General features: G+C 43.4%; 1 protein-coding gene across 2 annotated transcripts in view; it reads right to left on the reverse strand.

Moving 5' to 3' along the window:
• Positions 1 to 22,563, reverse strand: part of fam172a (family with sequence similarity 172 member A) — a 160,995-nt gene that overhangs the window by 58,718 nt on the left and 79,714 nt on the right. The window contains exon 9 of one of the 2 annotated variants that reach the window (XM_022754542.1): positions 4,575 to 4,691. The exons of the other annotated variant lie outside the window; for it this stretch is intronic. Coding sequence (XP_022610263.1) covers positions 4,575 to 4,691 — 117 coding nt within the window. The remainder of the gene's footprint in view (positions 1 to 4,574; positions 4,692 to 22,563) is intronic. 2 annotated transcript variants of the gene reach the window in all.

The raw sequence follows: 22,563 nt of genomic DNA on the forward strand, positions 1-22,563 counted from the left end.
TTGCCCTAGATGTGCTCTCCTCTGAGCCTTGGCTTGAGGGCAGAGCGGTGTAGAGCAGCACAGAAGCAGTGGGGCTCCTTGACTGCTACATCAAGTGTCTCATTGTATCTCCTTTAATTCATTCAGTCTGTCTGGAGGAAGATGTCAGCTGGGCTGTGGAGCAGTGGGCTGAAGGCGGCTGCAGAGAGGGGAAGGAGGGGAGTCTTTCAAAGGGCCCTCCTCCCTCCCCCTTCATCCCCACCATCACCACCAATGGAGGCAGGGAGGCCAGGGTTTGAATAGATTTGTCAAGGCAACAACACACATGTGCACACAAACTCTTGCATAAATGCACACACACACACATAGCACACAGCCCCAGTGCTGTGGGAGACCGCAGGCATAACAGCAGTCACATAAAGGCAAGGCCTACTGGCTGGGATTAGAGAGGGGTGATGTGACAAAAGGATGGCACATCAAATCAGCTGCCTCTGACGCGTAGCATCATCACTTCAAGCAGCTCGTCCGCCGATCAATGGCGTCTTTGAACTAAAGGCAGACAGAGAAACAAACATGTAAACAGATTTGACTCTTCCCCCCACTTCTACCGCTCCATGCATGTGAGTCTGAGTGTATGTTTGGATTTGTGCTGGATATGCACACATACACGTATCCATGCGCAAACTCAAGCAGACACATTGTTGACACATTGTTGCACAGTGCATTTATTTCACTTAATCCCAGTATCAACATTACGTAGAAACAAAGTTCTAAAAAGATCCTTTAAAGTTAAGAGTTTAAGACGCAGTGCTGAGGCTAAGTAATAAGCTAACAGCATGGTCTGAGAGTGTAAATGACAAACAGGTGTCAGCTCTACCCCTCTACATGTGAGGGATGCTTTTAAGCCTTCTCTGTGATGTGTATATGTGCATGTCTGCCTGTGGGTGTGATCCACCACCTGCTGCCTTCTGCAAGTCAGAGTGGAAACCACTCTGCGCTTCTTTCACGTGTACAACGCACGCACGCACAGCACAACACACACACGCACCAACACACACACACACACACACACACACACACACACACACACACACACAGAGTAATGGTCACAAAACACTGCACTCAGCTGATGGTAGGGTGATCTAATGGAGCCATCATAAGTACCAAATAGGTCTCTCATAGGTGTCCATATCCACTACACATTAAGTGTCACAGGAATACACACACAGGGCCTTTAAAATGTGATGTCTATGCCAGGTTTGGCCAGAATTCATTAGCGTTATCACAAAGCAAAAACTGAGTATATAGAAACTGGATAAAGGTAGTGACTGAACTATGAAATGCGTTGCTTTTTTCAATAAAATTGTTATATAGATCTGAATGCAACGATTAAATACAACTTGTGTAGTAGTATGGTGGGGTGAGACCACTGTGGTCTCTACTTTTGGTCCCCACTGTATATATTTTCAATTGCATACAGTTGGCTCCATTTCACTGTAAAACAGTATCTCCACCTCTCCTTTCTCAAAGCACACAGGACTAAGTCCCATGATAGAAACTCTGTGCCAAGTGTACAAAAGTCTCCTAAACCATAACACACATGACAGTCTGCAACCTAACTTCTCCAAAAGTAGTTCCGAGTATCAATTCTTGCTCACTCGCTCTGTGTCTGTCTCTCCCACCTCTTCCAGTTGCTGTATAATCTCTATGGATTAGGATGGTTTATTCATGACCATAGTGTACTCTGTATGTGTGTGTGCATGTGTGTATGTCTGTCTGTGTGTGTGCTCTGGGCAGGCCACTAGAGTGTGACAGCAGGCCAGCACAGTGACAGGAGACACCTTGGAGACTGTGACAGGCTGCCAGCTGTACACCATCATTCACATTTCTCTCTCTCACTCACTTCTCCTCACTATGCTACTCATCTATCTCCACATTCATCTCTTCATCTCCTCTCCTCCATCTGTATTCACTCCATTCACATCCTACCTGTCTTTTTGTGTTTCTTTTCCACAGCTCTACCCTGTGCTTTCTGGGCGGCAGTCAACAGGATTTAAATAATTGAACATTTCTCATACTTTATTTCTCTGTCAATTTTTTTCTGTCTCAGTCAATGGATGAGTCTTTCCATCTCTGCCTCTGCTTATTCCCACTCCTTTTTCATTTCTCTCACCTTCACTCTTCCTCTCCTAGCAGTGACGTCATTTGTCACTCATCTGACCCATTTGGTCGATATAACCTGGCCCAGCAGGTGCTGATCTCTAAATCCCATCTTCTGTCTTTTACACTCCTCTTCTCATCTCTCCATCCCACCATCTAGTGACTTCTTGAACCCTGGGGGTAGGGAATTATCTTTGTCCAAGGAGAACAGAGCAGTCCACTGCTGAGGTGCCAGAACCTCACATGCACCCATTCGTATGGGCGCATATTTACGTACACACCACCCGGGGCATTATTCAGGTTCACTGCTAGCTCCCCTCTGTGATGCACTCCAACATCTGGGTTGCCCTGCCCATGAGTTTTCAACTCAGTGTGCAATGCAAGTGTTGCTTACATTCAAGATGTGTATGGGTTATTGATAGAGATATGGAGAATTATGTGTTTTGCAGTGCACCAACAGATGCATGTGCTTTTAGACTGTGGATTGTGTGATCATTCAAAGCCAAACATAAGAAAACTGAGCCAACGATAGAAACCCCTGAATCAGGCTAGAGCCATGGGATTAGCATATTGGGTGAAACACAAAAGGACTCTGACCTTTTGGTGGAACCACTGCACATACACAGTATTGGTTTCTAATGTAAATGACTGGGACAGATTAGATTTTGGATTCACCTCCATCCTCGAGCTGACCGGGGGCTTGTTAACAAGCACTGCCATCCATGCCCAGAAGCCAGTGATGTGATAAAATACAATTACACAATTGAAGTTTCCAGTTTTGAAATATGAGACATTATTTTTGTTAGTTTCCCCTGTCAGTATCAATCCGATTGTTAAAGTCTGTCTCATCACATCATACTGATCTACAGTATTTATCATTCATAGCTGTCTTCAACTGACACTAAATTAGCAGAGAAAATAAATGGTCTAAACACTTTTGTATTAAAATACTGAGCGTATTTTTATCAGTGAGTTGGCAAGAACAATAGGAAATCAAAACTCTTTGATTTCCTGACAAATCATTTCAAGTTAATTTGTTTTTTGAGAAGAAAAAACGAACACATTTTTGTTGTTAAATAAATTTAGTGTAATGATTATCATAATGAATTTAAGAGTCCCTGAGAGAAATACAGAGTACAGAGTACTCTGTTAGAATAGAGAGTCCAAAACTATGTTGGAAATTAAGAGAATTAAGAATTTAAGGAATAGAAACAAACACAAACAGGGCCGCATGCAGAAGGAATCTAGAGCATGTAAAATCTAAAGATGTACGCCCTTCCTCCAAATTTACTTTTTTTGTATATCATTGAGAAGGACATAGCATAGGTGTACCACTGTTTCCCTCTAGAAAAATTCCCTTTAATTAGGCAGGCTCCTCTCTTAATTCTGCCAAAAAAGGACTGTGGGTTAATGAGCACGAGACAGTGCGAATCCTTGCCTGTCCCCTGCCTTCGACTGGACAAAGAAGGTTATTTCAAATTTATTGTTCTGGGTAATCATCACAAATAGAAAATCACTTAACATTCCAATTATGCTGTGTCCCACACATCCCTTAGATGAATCAAAAATAGGAGATGCCAGACAAGGAGAAGGGGGCCAGTGCAACCTTGAATCCCCACAACTCAAACCAACATACGTACACATTCATAGACAAGTAACACACACTTGAGAACACAAACCAAACACACACACACACACAGAAATGGGGGATGACAGAAATAGCAAAAACAAAAGGCAAGGGATATAAAAGAGGATGTAATACAAATACAGGTATGGTGTGCACGTGTGTGAGAGTGTGTGTGTGTGTGTGTGTGTGTGTGTGTGTGTGTGTGTGTGTGTGTATGTGTGTGTGTGTGTGTGTGCGCGCGCGTGCATGACATTTGCATCTCTGGCTCTCGAGCAACTCTGGTCTTGGCTGGTCTCATCAGTATGTGCATACTGAGTGAGCCCAGGTGCTGCGTATGGCTCAGAGGTCACATCAGAAAGGGCAAGTGCTAAAATGAAGCTAACGCAAATGCACGCGCATTCTATCTCACATGCTTACCGACAAGCGCATAGAAACGCATGCATGCATGCTTACACATGCATGCCCAGCCACATGCACACACAAACACCAGTGAGGGTTAACTGTCTCAGTTATTCATTGACATGCACCCAGGAAGGAAAAGAGGGGGCTGATAAAAAAAAAAAAAAGTGAGGAAAAACATGCAAACAATGGTTCTCTATGACTTCTAAGGCTAGCTGTTGGTCAGGGGTACCTGTGTAGGTCAGAGGAGTTGTGCAGGGAGAAATTAGAGAAGAGCAGAATCTGAGAGACCTCTGGATGAATTTACATGTTTAGATGGGAGCCTAGGAATGGACCCCTGTACGGTTTGCAGCATCTTGGTTTGTCTTCATGGTGTGTTTGTGTATTTGAGCGTGTGTGGTTATTTCACCTGCTGCATCCAATCTTGTGTGCCTTTGCTGGTCTCCTGTAGCCAGATGTTGTGAGCGGAGTCAGTCAGAGCCACAGCACACACTCTATTCTTCACCTGCATTTCCCTCTGATTCATCTGCAACAAAAAGCAAATCAAATCTGTGTTTGTCAGCCTTCCAGCATATTAATGAGACAGCCACTGTTAATTTCAGACATTTGAACGACAGAGACTTTATGCTGTACGAAATATAATAACCTCTTTAGAAAAACAAAATCATGTTTTTGAATTGCATAGATGTGAATAAAATTATTTTAATATGACATACCCTTTGTGTCAGTGGATACTTGCCTAATAAAAATTTTATTCCCTGTGCAGCACACACTGTCAGCCTACTCCTTGGACCATGATAGCACTGGCCCAGTGGACAGCTTTGTAACTGGCGGATACAGATTCAACCTGGTGTATAGCATAATGTTATAAAGTGAAATATGAAAGAGCTGCTCCACCATAGCATGTCCTTGTCACGTTCTGTACAAATGTCCTTCCCTGTGCACGTTCAAATACCTCGGTCCCCATTCTTAATACCCTTTCCCTTCACATGTCACAGAGAATGTGGCATCAGCAGGCCCGTCTTCCTATTCCCCTCTGAATGTCAACGCCAAGGAAAATGTCACACAAAGGACTTGTTACCGCACTACAATAGACTTCCCACACCGCTGGTCCTACCCCAAGGAGTACTGTAGCCAGGCATTGGGAACGAGCTGTTTCACTCTGCTTCGCTTTAAGATAAACGGGAAGAAAAGAGAACAGGACTTGCAACAATAGGTTAACAATCACTTACTGTATAGATTTAGTGAATCTGGGAAAGAGGACTGCCGGACTGGGGGTGGTCATAGTGCTGCTGAATAGCACTAAGTGTAGTGGTTGTGTGGTCATCTACACATGGCGCTATGGCTGTATGGATCAAATTTTAACTAAATTAAATCTTAAGTGTCATCTGGAGGGAGGAAAATCTTGGCGGTGTCCTGGACTATTGGACTTCAGGTGGGCTGAAAATGGTGATGCTGTTTATGGATTTGTGTCTGAGCATAAGACTTAGCACTTCAGTGGGAGATCTAGGTATTGTTAAGTCTAGGGCAGGGACTGGACTATCAGGCATTAGTTGGAGCTTGCATTTAAGAATATGATCAATATTGGCCTAAAAGCTCAAGTGTAACAAAACAAAATATGGCTGAGACATGAGTATAAAGATACTTTTTTGGCGCCCATAGAGGGTTTGAGCTGGGGTTACAGCATGAATCTGTGTCTGACACTCAGGCTGGGGCTGAGGCTGGAGCAATCACAGAGTCCAGCTCTAGCTGGCTGGCTGTACATCATAATGACGCTGGGCATTTGAATACATCCTCCCTTGCCCAGCCAAATTAAAGTGGGAGTGTATAGAGATAAATGGAATCTATTAAGGCACTAAGGACTCATACATCATCCAGCTGATAAGGCTTCCACTGGTGCGTCTTCACCATGGTGGAGGATAAAGCAGGGAAGAGAGGGGAGGTTCAACCATAAGCATAAAGAAAAAAGTGCACAACTGTAGAGATAGACAACAAAAGAAGACAGACACTGCACATGTATGCACAGACAAATTCCCTCGCTCACACAGAATCATACAATCATGCACACACACACACACAGAGATACAGACTCCTCTCTGTACTCCCTTCCTCATCCACGCTTGGTTGAAAAGCTTTCCTCTGGCAGAACTGGGCCCGTGGGAGTAGCAAAGTCAACCTTTTAAAACTGGAGGTGTCAGTCAAGGTCCTGTTTTCTGGTGCTAGCCAAACGGGCCAGTCCCTGAGTATAAGGGCTGCTAACAGAGGCCAGGAAACAGGAGACAGTGGACTGACTACCCATGGAAAACACTAAGCACATGACTTCAATCCAGTCAAAAACATCACCCAAGCCTGGGCAGAAAACATTTTTTACACTTTCCAAGTGGATAAATGGGTCTCTACTTGCTCCTATTGTATGCCCCTTAAAACCATCGGAGTCCAGTATTTTTTTTATTTTTGATGGAAACCCTCAATGTAACGTAAATGGCTAAGGTTCACTGGAAATCATTGGCATATTAAAACTGTAACTAAGCTATAATAAATTTGATAACTTGTGCCAAAGTAAACTGTATTTGCCAACCTGCCAATAATGACAGGTTGTTTAAGTCTATCTTTGTTTAAAGTATTTTGACAGGCCACTTTTAAAACAAAGTACTTTCATAACATAACAAAGGATATGCAGATAGATAGAAGACAGAAAAAGACACTACGAAAGACGACCAGAGCAGTCTGTGTGTGTGTGTTGTGTGTGTGTGTGTGTGTGTGTGTGTGTGTGTGTGTGTGTGTGTGTGTGTGTGTGTGTGTGTGTGTGTGTGCATGTTTGCATGTGCATGCTACAGACGTGGATGTATGCATATGTGTGTAGGAATGAATGTGAGGAGTTATGAGAGAACTGCACAACAGAGGGGCAGTTTGAGTTTGTTGGGGAAGCAAGTGAATGATAGACAGCAGTTAGACAAAGATAAAGGCATGAACAAAGAAAAAGGCACAGCTGGTAAGGTAGGAGTGAAACTGGTTTGTAGATGGTGCTGGATAGATGCGTCTGGGGGAACAATTTTTTAAAAATCGGATAACGAGACCTTTTGAAATCCTAAAGAAGCCATTCAAATTGATTGGATTCACCTCTGAATGTTCTTTGGTTTTCCCTGGCTAAATGTTATTGGTCTGAAATACAATGAAAAACTACTTTGTCTCTGCCCTTCTCTAACCAACTTTTGTGCTCAAGTTTCTCTGTGACTTGCTATTCAAAAATACTCACACAGTGTTGTGTATTTGCTGAAATGAGGAAGGAAAATAAATCAGGGACTCTCACCAAACGGAGTCTGTTTTCCTGATGATGCCTCAACCAAAGATTAAAGACCAAAGAACTCCATCTCCCACCACTGGCTATATAAATCACTCGTTCTGACAGGTCTCATTGCCGCAATGCCTACACACATATGGCTGGCTGTGGTAACAGTTGGGGTAATAGGTTGACAAATAATGACTCCAGGAGAGAGTGCTCTATGCAGTGTGGCCCTCAACCACAATGATTTTGACACCACTGGGTCCCGTGTTTTAAAAGCCACAATGACAACTATGGTTAGCTGCATGTTGAAAGAGAAATCTAAGCATGTCTGTGTCTTCTGCTAGGTGGGTGATTCTCATGGTTTACTTACCAACCAGTTAGAACCATAAAGCCACACACTCCCGAGGGGGTAGAGATGTAAGCTGTCTTATCATATGACTCATCATGTTATAATTTTTACACCATGTTACCCTGTGAGTTAGTGTTAGCCATCTTTATCCAGAATGTTAAATGTGCTAATCCACTATGTAACCGCAGCCTGCAGCTTTAACAAGGAAACAGACCAGCTGTTGTGATCAGTCTTGTATCGGACAGGGAAAAAGAGAAACATGTGGAAATACTTGTTGAGCTAAAACCAACACACAGATGTTGAGACATTTGCCATGTCTCTGCTGGCCTTTCCTTTGACGCTAAAGCAGCTGGATATGCAGAGTAAAGTTCGAGTGGGGCTTGGACATGGAGGACCTGCATGTAAAAAAAAAAAAAAAAACTGTAAGAAAGGCAGAATGTTAAAAGAGAAAGCTGAATGGATATGTAAAAGTAGTATGATAGGAGAGAGAAAAAAAGAGACGAATGAGAAGACAAAGCAAGACACATATGAGAGACAGACAGGCAGATGTGCACAACAAAGAATATTTATGAATCTTTTAGTGATCCCCATGAGGAAAATTCTCTTTTCCCTTGACCCACTTCACAAGGAGATCAGACCACAAGGTGAGCTTTAGAACAGCATCCCTGAAGCAAGTGGGCTTTCATTGTCTTACTAAAACATAAGAAGAGGCATAAGTGGAAATGATGCATCCCATCACAGGGGTCTGAACTTGAGTCCTCAGCTTTAAGAGCAACCTCCTTTCTCACTACCGCACCTCGATGAATTGTTTATCAGCATCCATATTCTGCACCATTTCAGGCTTATGAGTCTAATTCAAATTATCAAGGCTGTTTTGACATCATAATTCACTGTGTGCTACAAGGAAAAAAGGTGTCCGAAATTTCTTAATCCATTTCGGTGACAAGCTGTTTTTACACACACTCCCTCAGTGTGATTTTGTTTTTAATTTGACCATAACTACACATACACGTTTTCATTCCTCTGAAACATGATAACAAAGCTGAGTCACAAGTGATGACGCAGACTCGACTTCACCCGCGCCCCACATACATTCACACTCTGGATGAACTACAAACTCCCCCCCCACTCTGTTTCTCCCTCATAAACCACTCTTTTCTGATTTCTCTGCAGAGGGCTTGGTTGCTATAGAGACCCACAAACATCACAGATTTCTGACCCCCTGGTTGGCACAATTCTACTAAATCTAGCTTTTCACAAGCTCTATGAAATAGCCAATCCATACGCATTGGAAGGCATATAAAACATACATATGCAGACAAACATATATATATACACACACACACACACACACACACACACACACACACACACACACACACACACTTCTCTCTAACCCTTGTATCTTGTACCTGACCTCTTACATGGCCCTCAGCAAAGTACAGTGTTTATAGCTTTAAGCTGCTTCCTGCAACAAAGCCAGCTAATTGCTAGACTTTTTGTTGTGAGTAATCTTATTTTCATCACTGACGTAGAATGTGATATGTGATGGGTGTGTGTATATGTAAATGAGGGGTGTGCGTATGAAGGAGGGAATGGGGGGCATATTAATCATGTTTATTTATCTGGACGAGGAGTTGAAATAAGCGCCGAGACATCATTTAACAGCATGCTAAGCTAATCTCTGGTCGAGATAAATACTTCATTTCTCTCCTCTCCCCGTGACGCTCCCTTGCTCGCAACTGCTCCGCTGACGCTACATCTAAACACCGGCAATAATAAAGACAATTATTTAGGCCTTTGATAATTATGTGTCAAAGGCAGCGAAAGCCACTAGATAATTGGGCGAAAACTGAATGGTAATCCACAATGGAGATCCCCGCGGGGAGACAGACAGACTCATCCCTAGAAAGAATGCAGTGTGAGAGAAAAGAGAAAAAAAGGCAAAGACAGAAAGATGAGAGCTCTTTAAGGGGCCTTGCTCACTGTCAGATAGTCAATGTGAAAAGCCACAATTATACACAGAGAGAGAGTGCGAATAGAGAGCAGCAAACAAGAGGAAGGAAAACAAGGGATAGAGAGAGAATGACAGAAAATGATTGAGACTAAAAAAGAAGACAAAATGTAGAGTGGTAGTGGGAGTGTGCAAAGACTGAGCAGAGGCCAAGGGGAAGGAGGAGAGAGAGAGAGAGAGAGAGAGAGAGAGAGAGAAAGAGAGAAAGAGAGAGAAGCGCCCCGTGATGATGCCAGTCAGAGACGAGGCTTATAATGTGGCTGCGCCATGCACTGCCAACAGCCACAGATAATCTAGGACTACCCACTGAGCACTGAAGCACTGCTTAAATATTTGATTGATTAACTGTCCTGTTGCTGCCAGAGAGTAAGAGGAGAGCATCAGAGAAGCCAGGGCGAACACAGAAAAAACAAACAAACATGTATGCGGGTGCACACCGGAAGGTTGGAAAACACATGGCGCAGACACACTAACACATACACCCCCATAAATCCCTACACGCCAACATTGGAACATGAGCACAAACACAAACACATAGAGACATGTACACATTGCAAGCATGTGTAGAGTCTGCAAAGACAGTGGCAAGGGCTGGAAAAAACAAACATTAAGGCTGATTGACGCTCTGGCAGTGATTTCTTTCTATCATAAATCAATAAGGACAATAGCCTTATAGATAAACACTGGTTAAGTTGATGATCCACAGCTGGATTTGGCTCTTAATGACTGTGGGATTCACCACATGGACAATGTGTGTGTCACTCTTATTCCGATCCAAGTGTTACTGAATGTTGCTAGCAACTGATCTCAGGTCACAGAGGGGCGGATAGGAGTGGAAGTGCAGCGTGTTCAGCTAGTCTACCTTCCCTGTCGCTGTGACACATACACACACAAACACACACACACTCATCCCTGTTCGTCCCTGACTGTGAAAACACAGGCAGCTGGCCCCCCACGCTCCGACACCCTCCACAGGAAGAGACAACACCAGCGCTTCCTGTGGCTTTGAAGCAGCGGTCCCAGGTCCCCTGTCGGTCCCCAGCTTCCTTTGTCTTAACCGCAGGAAGGAAGCCCTCTCTAGCACGAGGCCACAGGGCCCTAGGGAGCGAGGAGGAGTGTGTTTGTGTGTGTGCATCTTTCAGTGCTGTGGGAGTGTGCAGAGGTTTTGCTCACTGAGGTCACATGCATTTACTCACAGGGTTTTTTCCCCTCTGACTCTCCAGTGCATGAACCCTGGCTGTGGCGAGGGTGTAGAGAGGGAGGGAGAGAGCAGTATGAAACTGCAATAACTTCCTCCTGTCTTTCCCGTTTCCTCTCACGGCTGTTCCCCGCATGTATGATGGAGGAAAGATGAGGAAGAGACAGAAAGGGAGGATGGTGGGCAGGGAGAGGGGGTGAGATCTGAAAGGGTGAGGAAGGGGGCATTCCTGAATTGTGTGAGTGACAGCACCGGACGCAGGCTAGTGGGAAGTGGTGTGTTTGTCTGTGTGCATGTTGGGGAAGATTCTATGTGTGTATGGACATATAAACCACACACACACACGCAGGCACACACACACACACACATATGTATGTATATATACAGACACATAGACACATGCATGGACAGATAGCCTGCACACCAACATCGGTGGGGGTAGTGAGGAAAAGGAAGACCAGTAAATATTTACTGACACAGCAGAAGTGGAGAACGGTTGTCCACTGGTGGAAACAAAAGGCAGAGGATGAGGAGCAGCGTGCCAGGAAACCTGCCGGCTGTGGGCGCTGCGCCCCGCTTGTGCCCGCGTGGAAAACAAGAGGAAGACGGGAAGGGCAGACGGAGGAGGGAGAGAGGGCAGGGAGGATGGGATGGAGGGAGAGAAGAAGGGAGGGACGAACAGGGTTGTGGGTGAAGGAGAGCTCATAAACAATGGCAGACCATGGAGCAGAGCAACGGCTGGTAACTCAAAATAATGGAATTAGTTTCTTCAAGATGATGTTGAGTGAGAGTTTAAATGTGTGGGGGAGTTGGCTTGTGCATACAGGTATGTGCAATCATGCATGTATATACAAAAAATATATGCTTCCTCAAACAATGGTATATAACTTAGTGAATCTCTTTTGACATTTGAATGCATATAAATGATTTTCCACATAATCTTTTTTTCTTCCTGTAAGTGATATATAATTCCACATAGTAATAATAAATCCCTGTAACACTTAAATTCCTATTGGTTTTCAATTGACTGACAACTCCACCAAATCATTTAGACCCGATGAGCCAAGACGCTGGTCCAATGTATAGCAGCATTTCATAGTTACTACAAAACAATTCAGTTAATTTCTAATTAAGGTTAGTGTTAATGATATCAACTCCCAACAGTTTGATCAATTACATTTCTGTCACAATGAGAAGACTGGTAGTTGTTGCTCAAGCTGCTCGAGCTATACCCCTATAATGTTCACATTGAAATGATATTGACACAATTAAAAGTGGACAAAGTCTTGTAACATTAGCAGTTAAGGATGTTCATATATTGTTTAGTGACAGCAATTACAGAAATTCTCCAAATGATCATTTCTAATTAGGCAGCATTCCTTAACAAAGTGAAATTACGGCATGGCGACTAATTAAAGTCTTGCGTTAATTAGACTACATCTTAGTTAAGAAAACCAGCACAAGGTACAGTGGGCAATGTCTTCATCATTCCCAAATCAACTGGCCATATTAACAGCTTTGGTCTACAGAGCGAAATGAGAAAGTTACTTCTGCACAGTGGAAACGGTCGAGGCCTCATCATCTACACTCGCCTTTTCTCTAACTCTCTCTCTCACTCTGAAAGTGCTTCTTTCTTGTCTTTCTCCCTGTCTCTCAACCCTCCGGCAATGCTGTAAAATAGAAACCTAACCTCAATATTTTCCCTCACGGTGCTGGGACTTGCTGGCCCATTAAATTCCCCTTCCCATGTGTCAGCTTGCACATTTCCACCATGAAATTTTCGTATAATTAAACTTTCTTAATGATTTATAAGCTATAATAATAGCCGTAAGTATTTCAGAGCAGGTTAAAGGGACAGCCTTTAAGTGCACGCCGGGGGATGACCCTGTTTTAACATAGTTTCGGATGGGTGACTCTCGGCTGGAGACCAGGATGGATAGGGTGAGGGAGAACGAGATTGACGGAGGGAGGGAGTGCGCAAGAGGGCCTAACAAGGGTGGGAGGAGGAGGAGGCTGAGACCTTTGTGTCGTAACTCAGGGTGATTCTGACATGGAGGAGAACCAAGAGCTCCCTGAACCCTGGCAGGGAGGAGACAGCTTACCACGGACAGACAGAGAGAGAGACACACATGCAGAGCAGGCATACGGCGCAACAGAGGCTTAAAAGCCGAGAGAAAGACGGAAACCCTGGGCCGGGAGAGGAAAAGACTGGATGTAGAATGAAAGACGCAGCTAGGAAGAGAGAAAAAAAGAGAGCCTGAACATCAGATAAAACTGTAGATAGATACAATAAAACATTAAGAAAAGAAAGGGAAGAAACACAGTTGTATTTTGCGGCACATTATTAAAAAAAAAAAGTTAAGTGAACAAATTTAATCGTGGTGAATCGAAACACACACTAATAAACTGACAAAGTTTAATGTACAAATCTAAAGCAGTACTGGAGTTAATGTCAAAATGATGTGCACAAACACTTTGCATGCATGTTCTGGGGCACACACAAACAAACACGCACACACACACACACACACACACACACACAGACACACACACACACACACACACACACACACACACACACACACAGATGTTTGCTCTCTGCTGCCTCTCTGACGGCAAGGCTGATATGATTGCCACTTAGGAAATCAGTGTGTTTTCACACCACTCTCAGCTCTGCCAAAGCTAATGTGTTAAATATCCATCGGGTACTGCTGTCCATTTCTGAGACACACACACACAGACACACACACACAGACACACAGGCAGACACACACAGCCTTAGGGGCTGATGAACACTGATTCCTTGTACTAACTGAGCCCAACGTTGGCATTCGAGCCAAAATTTCTAAATTGGGGTGCAGTGAGAAAATTTCAACAAGCTATGATGTGGAATTTTCACTCAATTCTTCTAAATTTGTTGTGAGAAGGTTGAAGTGGAGATGAATTTTAACAATTGTGTGACTTTCTTCACTCTTCTTGTTGTCAAGAAGTACCCATTTTTTTCATACAAATGTTGTTTTTTTTCCCCCTAAGATCCATACAAATTCACTTTCTTACTTCACAAATCAACACATGAAGCCCAGCTACTTTGTGTTTTGAAAAGGTGGAGCCTGCTAATGGCAAAATCTACCAAATTTCTCAGTGGACTATTTTTCACCTTAGCTGTGAATGGGGGAGGAGGGAGAGAAGGAAAATGAAACAAAAACAACAAATCTGGAGGCGCCTGCTGCTCCGCACATTACTGGCAAATCAGGTGTGTGTGTGTGTGTCTGTGTGTGTGTGTGTGTGTGTGTCCCTTCAGGGCTGCAGGAGTTAGATTCTCAGGGGGAGGTGTTTTGTATAAACTTCCAGGGCCACTCGACCCATCTCTGAGTGAGAAGCCCAAAAAAAAAAAAAAAAAAGTTCGGGGGAGAAGGAAAGGGGAGGAGAGGTAAAAGAAAGTGACAAAGAGAGCGTTCCTCCCTTCATTTATCATCCTCTACTCCTTCATATTTGCTCGTCTCCTGTGCTGTGGGGCAAGTGGGAAAGAGAGAGCCCCCCAAAAAAGAAAAAATAAGAAAAGAAAAAAAAAAAAAACAGGCTCTGTGATCCCCTGTACTCAAAGGAAGGAGAGAGTGAGGGAGGGAAAACTACAGAAGGCCAACTGAAATTAATGGAAATATATAACAATCTGAAATTAACTTCTCATTGCCACTAGCCATGATTTAAAACCGCTTTTTAACGAGAGGAAAGATGAGTCAGAAAAAAAAGAGAGAGAGAAGGGGTTGAGGCCATATTACAAATTGGACAGGCTGGGGGAAGCTACAAGTTAATTTGCCCCATCATGTAAAAACTTTGCAGTTCTCCAGGCGCACTCGCTTAAATGATTATTTTTATGCCCAAAGTAATCAAGACATAGGAATAAAAGATTAAAAATAATACTAATGTAGGGTATAAGAAAATACAAAGCAATTCAATTAGCCAATTAAACAGGCAGCGTAAGAGAAAAAAACAAATCCATTTCAAGTATCTAACCTGTATCATGATGTTCCTTTGGACCAGATTTAACAGCAAAAACATTTTCTCTTCTAGCCTTAAATACAAATTTAAATTTCATAGATAGTCCAAAGTTACAAATAAAAATGAAAAGCCTTAACTTTGTGTTCTGTTACTGCAAAAAAAAACTAAAACAAAAAAAAACATAATGCCAAAGTAAGTAAATGATACCTAAATTAATACAATTTTAGTGATACGACAAAGAGATTAAAAAAGATAAAACAATCATTCTTCTTCTTATTCTCCTTCTTCTTTTTATTTTTATAATTATAATTATTATTATCATTATTATTAGTATTAGTATTATGCCACTGTTTAAAGCAGACACTGAAACCCTATTTTGAATAAAATATAAGCACTTACACTTACATGTAAAATAATTTACTTTTGTTATTCTTCTGTTCAGTGCTTTATAATGTAGTTTATTAAAACAATGTGCGGAACAAGCACAGCAGTATACTCTGGAGTACATAATGAAATCACCACAATGATTCCCTTAATGAATTAAATGTAAAATTTACAAAAACTAGTATACCAGTTGAAGTGCTTTTCAAGTGATATTGTTGATTAAAAACAAAGCCTGAGAGATGGGTGTGGAGCACATACATACACATACACACACACAAACACACACACACACACACATACAGAGCATACACACACAATACGGTATAAAGTATATTATTAATGTTATAAAAAAAAAGCAATTAAATCAAAGTGGTATAGAGCCTGAAGCTATGAGGACTGTCAATTCTGCTGGAAATGCCACAGAAGATTACAGTTGGGTTTGTGGATTCCATGAACCCTTTTTTTGATTAGGGAGTCAATTATTTCTCATTACTGAAGATGCTATTTCGGAAAAAGACCTTGTCAGTCAATCATGCAAAAAGTCCTCGAAAAGCGTGAATAAACCATTAAAGAGAGAGGCGGATGGGGGGTGGTGGGGGGAGCACACTGACCCTTTTCCCCACCCAAACTCCTACTTGTAGTCAAATTACCTTTTTAACTATTACACCTCTGTCAGGTCTTTGTCAGCGTATGCTAATTAGGGCCTTCAGTGGAGAACGTTTGAAAAGAAAACAGTATATTTATTAGTTTATCTCAGAAAAAGGCATTTACCCAGAGCTGAAGGTAAGTTTGAATGTGGTGATTATCTTGTCATTTTCAGGCTGTTTGTCTAAGAGTGTGCACGTGTGCGTCAGAAGGTGTTTGTGTGTATGAGTGCGCGCATGTCAGTGTGTGAGTGAATGCCGGTGTATATGACTTCAGGTAATGTGCTGTTGTGTGTGGAAGTGTGTGGATGGACGTACACATGTGCATTCATACATATATAATACATATTCATTCGTGTGTGTGTTTGTGTGTGTGTGTGTGTGTGTGTGTGTGTGTGTGTGTGTGTGTGTACGTTAGCTGCTTTCAGCACACTGATAGGCAAGCACAGCACATTTCTCCTGTCCTCTTTGTTCTGTGTTGGGTTTGACACCTCTAAACAATAGCAGCGCTTCACTTCGCCCAGCCCCAACCCACCACCAACCACACACTGCATGGACGGGAGCTGCCAATTAGCACTATCAAACACCCCTCATCAGCTGTCTGCTTACCAAAAAAAAAAAAAAAAAAAAAAAAAGAATCCCACAACAAATCAATAATTCTGAGTTTCCTTCAGAAACAATCACATTCATCAGCGGACGTAAGGGTACACAAGAGAAGTAAGCATGATCGCTAATTGTATAGCATGGACTGTGCATATATAAAAGACACACAGAAAACAACTCGAGTACTGCCGCATGAAGTGGAGCGTCACAAAAAGCTCTCAACTGACAGAGTTGAAACAAAGGTCTGCGTCCTCTCTGTCTCCTCTCCAACTCTGGTGTCTAGAGCTGATCTTTATTTTGGGGCCGCCCTGGCTCGAATGCAACCAAGGTCCCTTGTCTAAATCACCCGCCTTTTGGACAAACAGGGCAGTTGTTCTCAAGCATTCTCTTTTTCCTCACACACAAAAACTGTCATCCACTCAAAACTGCACCACTCTCTCTTTTAGTTTATCTACCTTTGTGTAATGCCACGCTGGGTGAGCTGTGTTTTTGGCGGCCACCGGGCAGCCAGACAATGTGGTGTGACCCAGGGGACAGAGGGTCGACGTGGGGAGAGAGACATGGAGAGGGGGGCCTGTCATGGAGAGAGGGTCTCAGAGGGCTGGAGGTGAGCAGAGGTGTCTGTGAGATGACTGTCGCTCCTCTCGGTGGTCCAAGCCCTTTTCATTAACCCACACCCCTGGGTTCACCAAACAGAAACAGGGGGTGGAAGTAAGGACAGGGGGGTGCGGTCGGGTGCAGAGCACTAGCCCTGGTGACCACCAGAGACCTGCCGCCTGCCTGCCTTCATGCCTTCCTGTCTGTCTGAATGCAGATCTGTGTCATCCATTACAGACAAGGGACTGCTTTTTAACAAAATACAAACACAAGCAGGAGCACATGCACGGGCAGACAGACACAGACAGAACACACGCATACAAAAATACACATGCATCGAAGCCTGCTAAGGGAACAGAGAGGTAACAAAGGACAGGCAGTGCCCCCTAGTGTTTTCATCAAAGAGAAATCAGACCAAATCAACTAACCATCACCCCAAGCAAAGCCACAAAAACAGATACAGGAGGGGAGCAAGAAAGAAGAGACAGAGGGGGGGGGGGGGGGGCAAGAGGTGAAGAGGCTGGATTCATGGGAGAAGTGCCATCACGTGGAAGACACAAGGGTGGGGGTGGGTGCATAAGGTGGAAGGGGCAGGACACTGGGGGGGAGGAAGGAGAGGGATGGAGGGAGCAAAGGGGTAAAGAAGGGATGGAAGTTAAAGAGTGGGCATGGATGGGGGTGTACAGTACATGCTAGCTGGCAGGTGGTGGAGAGGGTGTTAAAAGATGTCTGACATGACCAAGATGTTTTTAATATTTGAGGCAGAGAGAGCGAAAAAGTGCGAGGGAGAAGGAGAGGGAGAGAGGCAGGCAGGCCATGCATGAAAGCCGATGTCAGAGGAGTCCAGAGGAATCGTCGAGTGTGAAGCCATCTAATAGGAAAGCAGAATATATATGAGACAGGGACACACGCACACGCACACGCGCACGCACACGCACACGCACACGCACACACACACACACACACACACACACACACAAACACAGGCACGGACTGTGAATTACTAAGCCACCCAGTGTGGCCTGGTAACTGATCTGAACATGAACCACAAACTAATGAGTGACATGACAGGGGAGAAATGAAAACCTTGCTTACTGGGACAACAAACAAGCCCTTTGGAGTAAAATGCACACTCATGCTTGAAGATGAAAACATTTTACAAACATGAGTGTATAAAAAAAAAAAAAAAAAATCTGCTCAAATGTGCGCGTGTTATATTCTTTACTTGGACAGCGCATCCAGCTTCATATTCCCACCATGAAGCAAGGCCTACCCTTCAGTGAGTTCCGCATTGAGCTCCAAGCCAGCAAAGACATCAAAGCCTGCTCCACTCCAGGAGTCTCTCGCTCGCTCTCCTTCTCGCTTCCTCTCTCTACCTTCCTTTTGCTCTTTCATAACCCCCATCGTATTTCACAGCACATAAAGCCTTAAAATGGCACATAAAACAGTTCATCTCTTTTCACTGTCAGCTTTCTAGGCTTAAAAAATTAAATATGTTTCACTGCAGGTACATAACTAAAACACACCCCTGGAAAAAAATTGCCATAAAGGATTCAAACTAGGCTTTCCATAAGTATCGGAGGCTATAGAGTTGGGAATAGATCAGCTGAATAGTCAGTACGGGGTATTTCAAGCTTGAAGTGCAGAGGATATGAAGTGACAGAGACACTGTGCGGTTTCCTATTTTCCCTTTGCCATCAATCCCATCATTGTATGTTCTGTGTTAAAACACTGGTGATATGTGCAGGATGATGATCATTCTGCAGGTGATGCATTGATGCTGAAAAATTCTCTACAAACAGACTAAAAGAAAGCTGTGACCCTGGTGTTTGGAGGGTTTGGAGTAGGCAAGGCGAAAACACCACAGAATACCAACACCCCATTCAATGAACTTTAAAAGCAGTGAAAGACAGAGAGCAGAGAGTGAAGGAGGCGGGCGTGGATGGAGATGCCGACTTTGAAGGAAAGAAAAAAGCAAAGGGGAGAGAGAAGACGAGAGAAATAGAAGCAGAGGAGGGAGAGAGGGTTTAAACTTCAACCCTAGAGTCAGTGAGTTCACTGACATTTGCACCAGGATCCGCCTAGCTGCTCCTCGCAGCTTTTCAGAAACAACACTTTCTCTCCTTTCAATTCCTAAGACTTATTCTCCCTCCTACATTCGCAGCAGAATGAGACCATTCACAGTCTTGAGGGCAGAGAAAGAAAAAAAAAAAAAAAAAAAGACAGAAAAGCAAACTGGATTGAATGTGTTAAATTCGAGTGATGCCCGCCTGACAATTTGCAACCCTGTATGTCCTCAAGATTCTTCTCGTATATTGTATGCATTCTTATGGTAGAATTAACAAGGGGGAGGAAAAGAAAAAAAAATGACATGTGACAAGCGATTCATTTGAGCTGTCAACATGTCATCTTCACCACATTCAAACCTCACGTCAACCGCTCGTATTCCCTCTCTGGTGAAGGTGACCTAGGTCGTAACCAGCTGACACACCCACACACAGCAGGTGAATGCATGGAAAAACCACAGTGGGAACAGCGACTGTGAGAGACTGGCAAGAATGAAAGGCAAGTTAGAGCAAAAGGACAAATAGGATAAAAAAATGTGGCATCCACTCAGAAAAAGGAGACAAATGAGGATACTTCATTGAAAGCAACTTACATTTTCAGGTAAGAAAAAAATAAATATTCATTTGACATTTTATATAATATTGAAGATAAAGTTCAGATAATAATTTTAACCATTTTGCAGCTTTACACAAAATTAAAAAAAAAACAGCAGCTCAGAGATGAATTTTTAATACGTGCAGTAAATAAGGAGGGTGAGAAGGAGGAAGCAATGAGAAAAATTGGTGTTCTAAGACAGATGTTTGTTGAAAAAGACAGAATAAAAAACAGTGTAAAGGAGACAGACAGAAGTGAGGTCAGTCTTGAGTGAAGGATGGGAGTGAAATGGCAAAGAATGAAGCAGCAAGGCCGACGTGAAGTTGAGGTTAAGAGAGGGAACAGAAAAAGAAAGTGACTGAATCGGAAGCAAAGGGGAAGAGCAAAGAACAGACGAGAGACCATGTATGCGGGGCATGAGATAAATAAAGAAAATGAGAAGAGGAAAGTTTACAGATCAGCGTTAAGAGAGACGAGACAGTAGGAGTGTGACCAAAGAAGCTCGCAGGAATGTGAGTCACAAAAAAAAAAAAAAAGAACAGTAATGTGGAGTGGTTTGACAACAGGGGCAAGGGGCAAAGAAAGAATGAGTGAGAGAAGGAGAGTTTCATTACGAATTAAGAAGGAAGGTAAAACACAACAAACACCAGCGACAGGAGCGAAAGAAATGGACAGCAGTGCCCAATGGGTATTAAAGAGTGAATGAAAGAGCGAGAGAGCTCTGAAGTAGAGGAGAGGGAAGAGAGCGAGACCTTGCCTCTGAGGCAACGAGCCGAGAGGAACGAGAGAGGCAGACAAAGCCGCGCACTGCTCTCACACGGCAGAACAAAGAGAAGAGGTGCATCATGGGAGTCTGAGCCTTGCGCCACCTCTGACGCCATGCTGGATAAACACACAATGGAACGTACGCACGAATCAAAACGCAAACCTTCGAGAAATAATCAAGGACATGATTAGTATATAGACCTCTGCAGGGCGAGGCTTCCTGCTTTCAGTGCCTTACCTCCTCAGCTCACATAAAGCTAGACGAATGCAGTAGGGTCAACAAGTGAATGGGAAAGTGGTCTCAGACTTTTGGACTCCACTGTGTATATTAAATGATTAGGGTCTGTCTGTCATAAACTTGACTCAAGACATAACAGAAAGCTTTGATTAATATTGACTTCACAATTGCATAAAAATGCTGCTAACAGGTGATGGAGAGCAGGGAATCCTTGAGGAAACCAAGACAGCATCCTCACTCATCAAGTGAATAGGTGGAAGAGAAGGAAGACTGTCCAAGCAGATACAAAGCCAAAAGTGCCGGTGAAAGAGTGGAAACAGGCAAGGGGGGTGGGGGGATAAAGTGAAAGACAGAACCGGGAGTCAGGAGAGGAGAATTTTCTATGTAGCACACTCATACAAACAGACCAGGGTTGAAGCAGAGACTGGAGACGAACAGCAAGGGAGGAGAGCTGTTCAATTTTAGCAGCAATTCAGGTATATATCTTTCTGTCTGCACTGAGTGTTCTGTGTGTTTCATTATTAATCTCATTATGTGCTTATATGAATGGGTTTACACTTGTAAAAGCAGCATATATCATTATATTGCATTTACCTACGCAGGCAGGAAACAGGCTGAAGGAGTGCAGACACAGGGGTGGCAGGGTGAATCTGGATTTTGTTTTCTCACCCAAGTGTCAAAATTCAAAGGAAAAGTATGCTAAATTATCAAGATATTGGCTCTAAAGTTTTCCATCTACCCCTTCTGACTCCTACTTGCCCCTCTCTTGTGCTCTCTCTTTCCTTTTCGTCTCCTTCCTCTCTCTCTTCCTCCGGCAGGTCTGATATGCCGGAGCTGCAGCTGAACTCTGAGTAGCACTGTCTCCGGGAAAAAACAAAGTGATCAATGTGAGAAGGCACGGGGCGCTCATGGACAGGCCAATCAATGGTGGAAAGAACCTTGCCCAGGGCCTTATGCAAATGGAAGCACGTCCCGTAACCTCGGGAGTGAACATGCGCACTAGATCAATGGGACGAGGGTAGAACCTTACAGCAAGATCAGCCTCAGCCAGTAAATATGTAATGATGAATCCCTCAAGATTTCACTGAACTCAAATGAACTTCAAGTAGCTCAGCTTCTTATATCACAAAGTGGCAAAAGAGACCCTGTGTTGAAGAGGTGGGGTATGGGGTGGGTGGAGCAGGACAAGGGAGATTAAAAAGAGCCTTTGCACAATGATGCACTGAGGACAGATGGATTTTTCACTTCCTTTTCACTAGGGAGGAAAAAAAAAACAGGAAGACAAAAAGGTGAGAGGAGACTTATGAATAGTCACCTCAACAATACTTGTTTGAGATGTAATGATTTTCAATTACATCACCATGGCAACATCTGTGTGTTTTGAGGAACGAAAGAGAAGAGCGGGTAACCGTGACGACCTGGTGAAAGCGTGCTTGGCTATTTAAAACCATGGATGGTTAGACCAAGGACTGGATGAGACAAACTATTTAAAACGAACAGCTGACATTTCCTAATACCCTTATATACTGGAGCCTGGAATTGGTATCAATCAAAACCTATCACAGACCAGTTAAAAACAGTGCATGACTTAAATTGACACAAGGTAACAGTGCAGATGGGAAGACTGATAAGTTTTGTCTTTGTAAGCAGAAACTGATAT

Source organism: Seriola dumerili, unplaced genomic scaffold, assembly GCF_002260705.1.
Source record: "Seriola dumerili isolate Sdu_G_001 unplaced genomic scaffold, Sdu_1.0 BDQW01000017.1, whole genome shotgun sequence".
Classification (NCBI taxonomy): domain Eukaryota; kingdom Metazoa; phylum Chordata; class Actinopteri; order Carangiformes; family Carangidae; genus Seriola; species Seriola dumerili.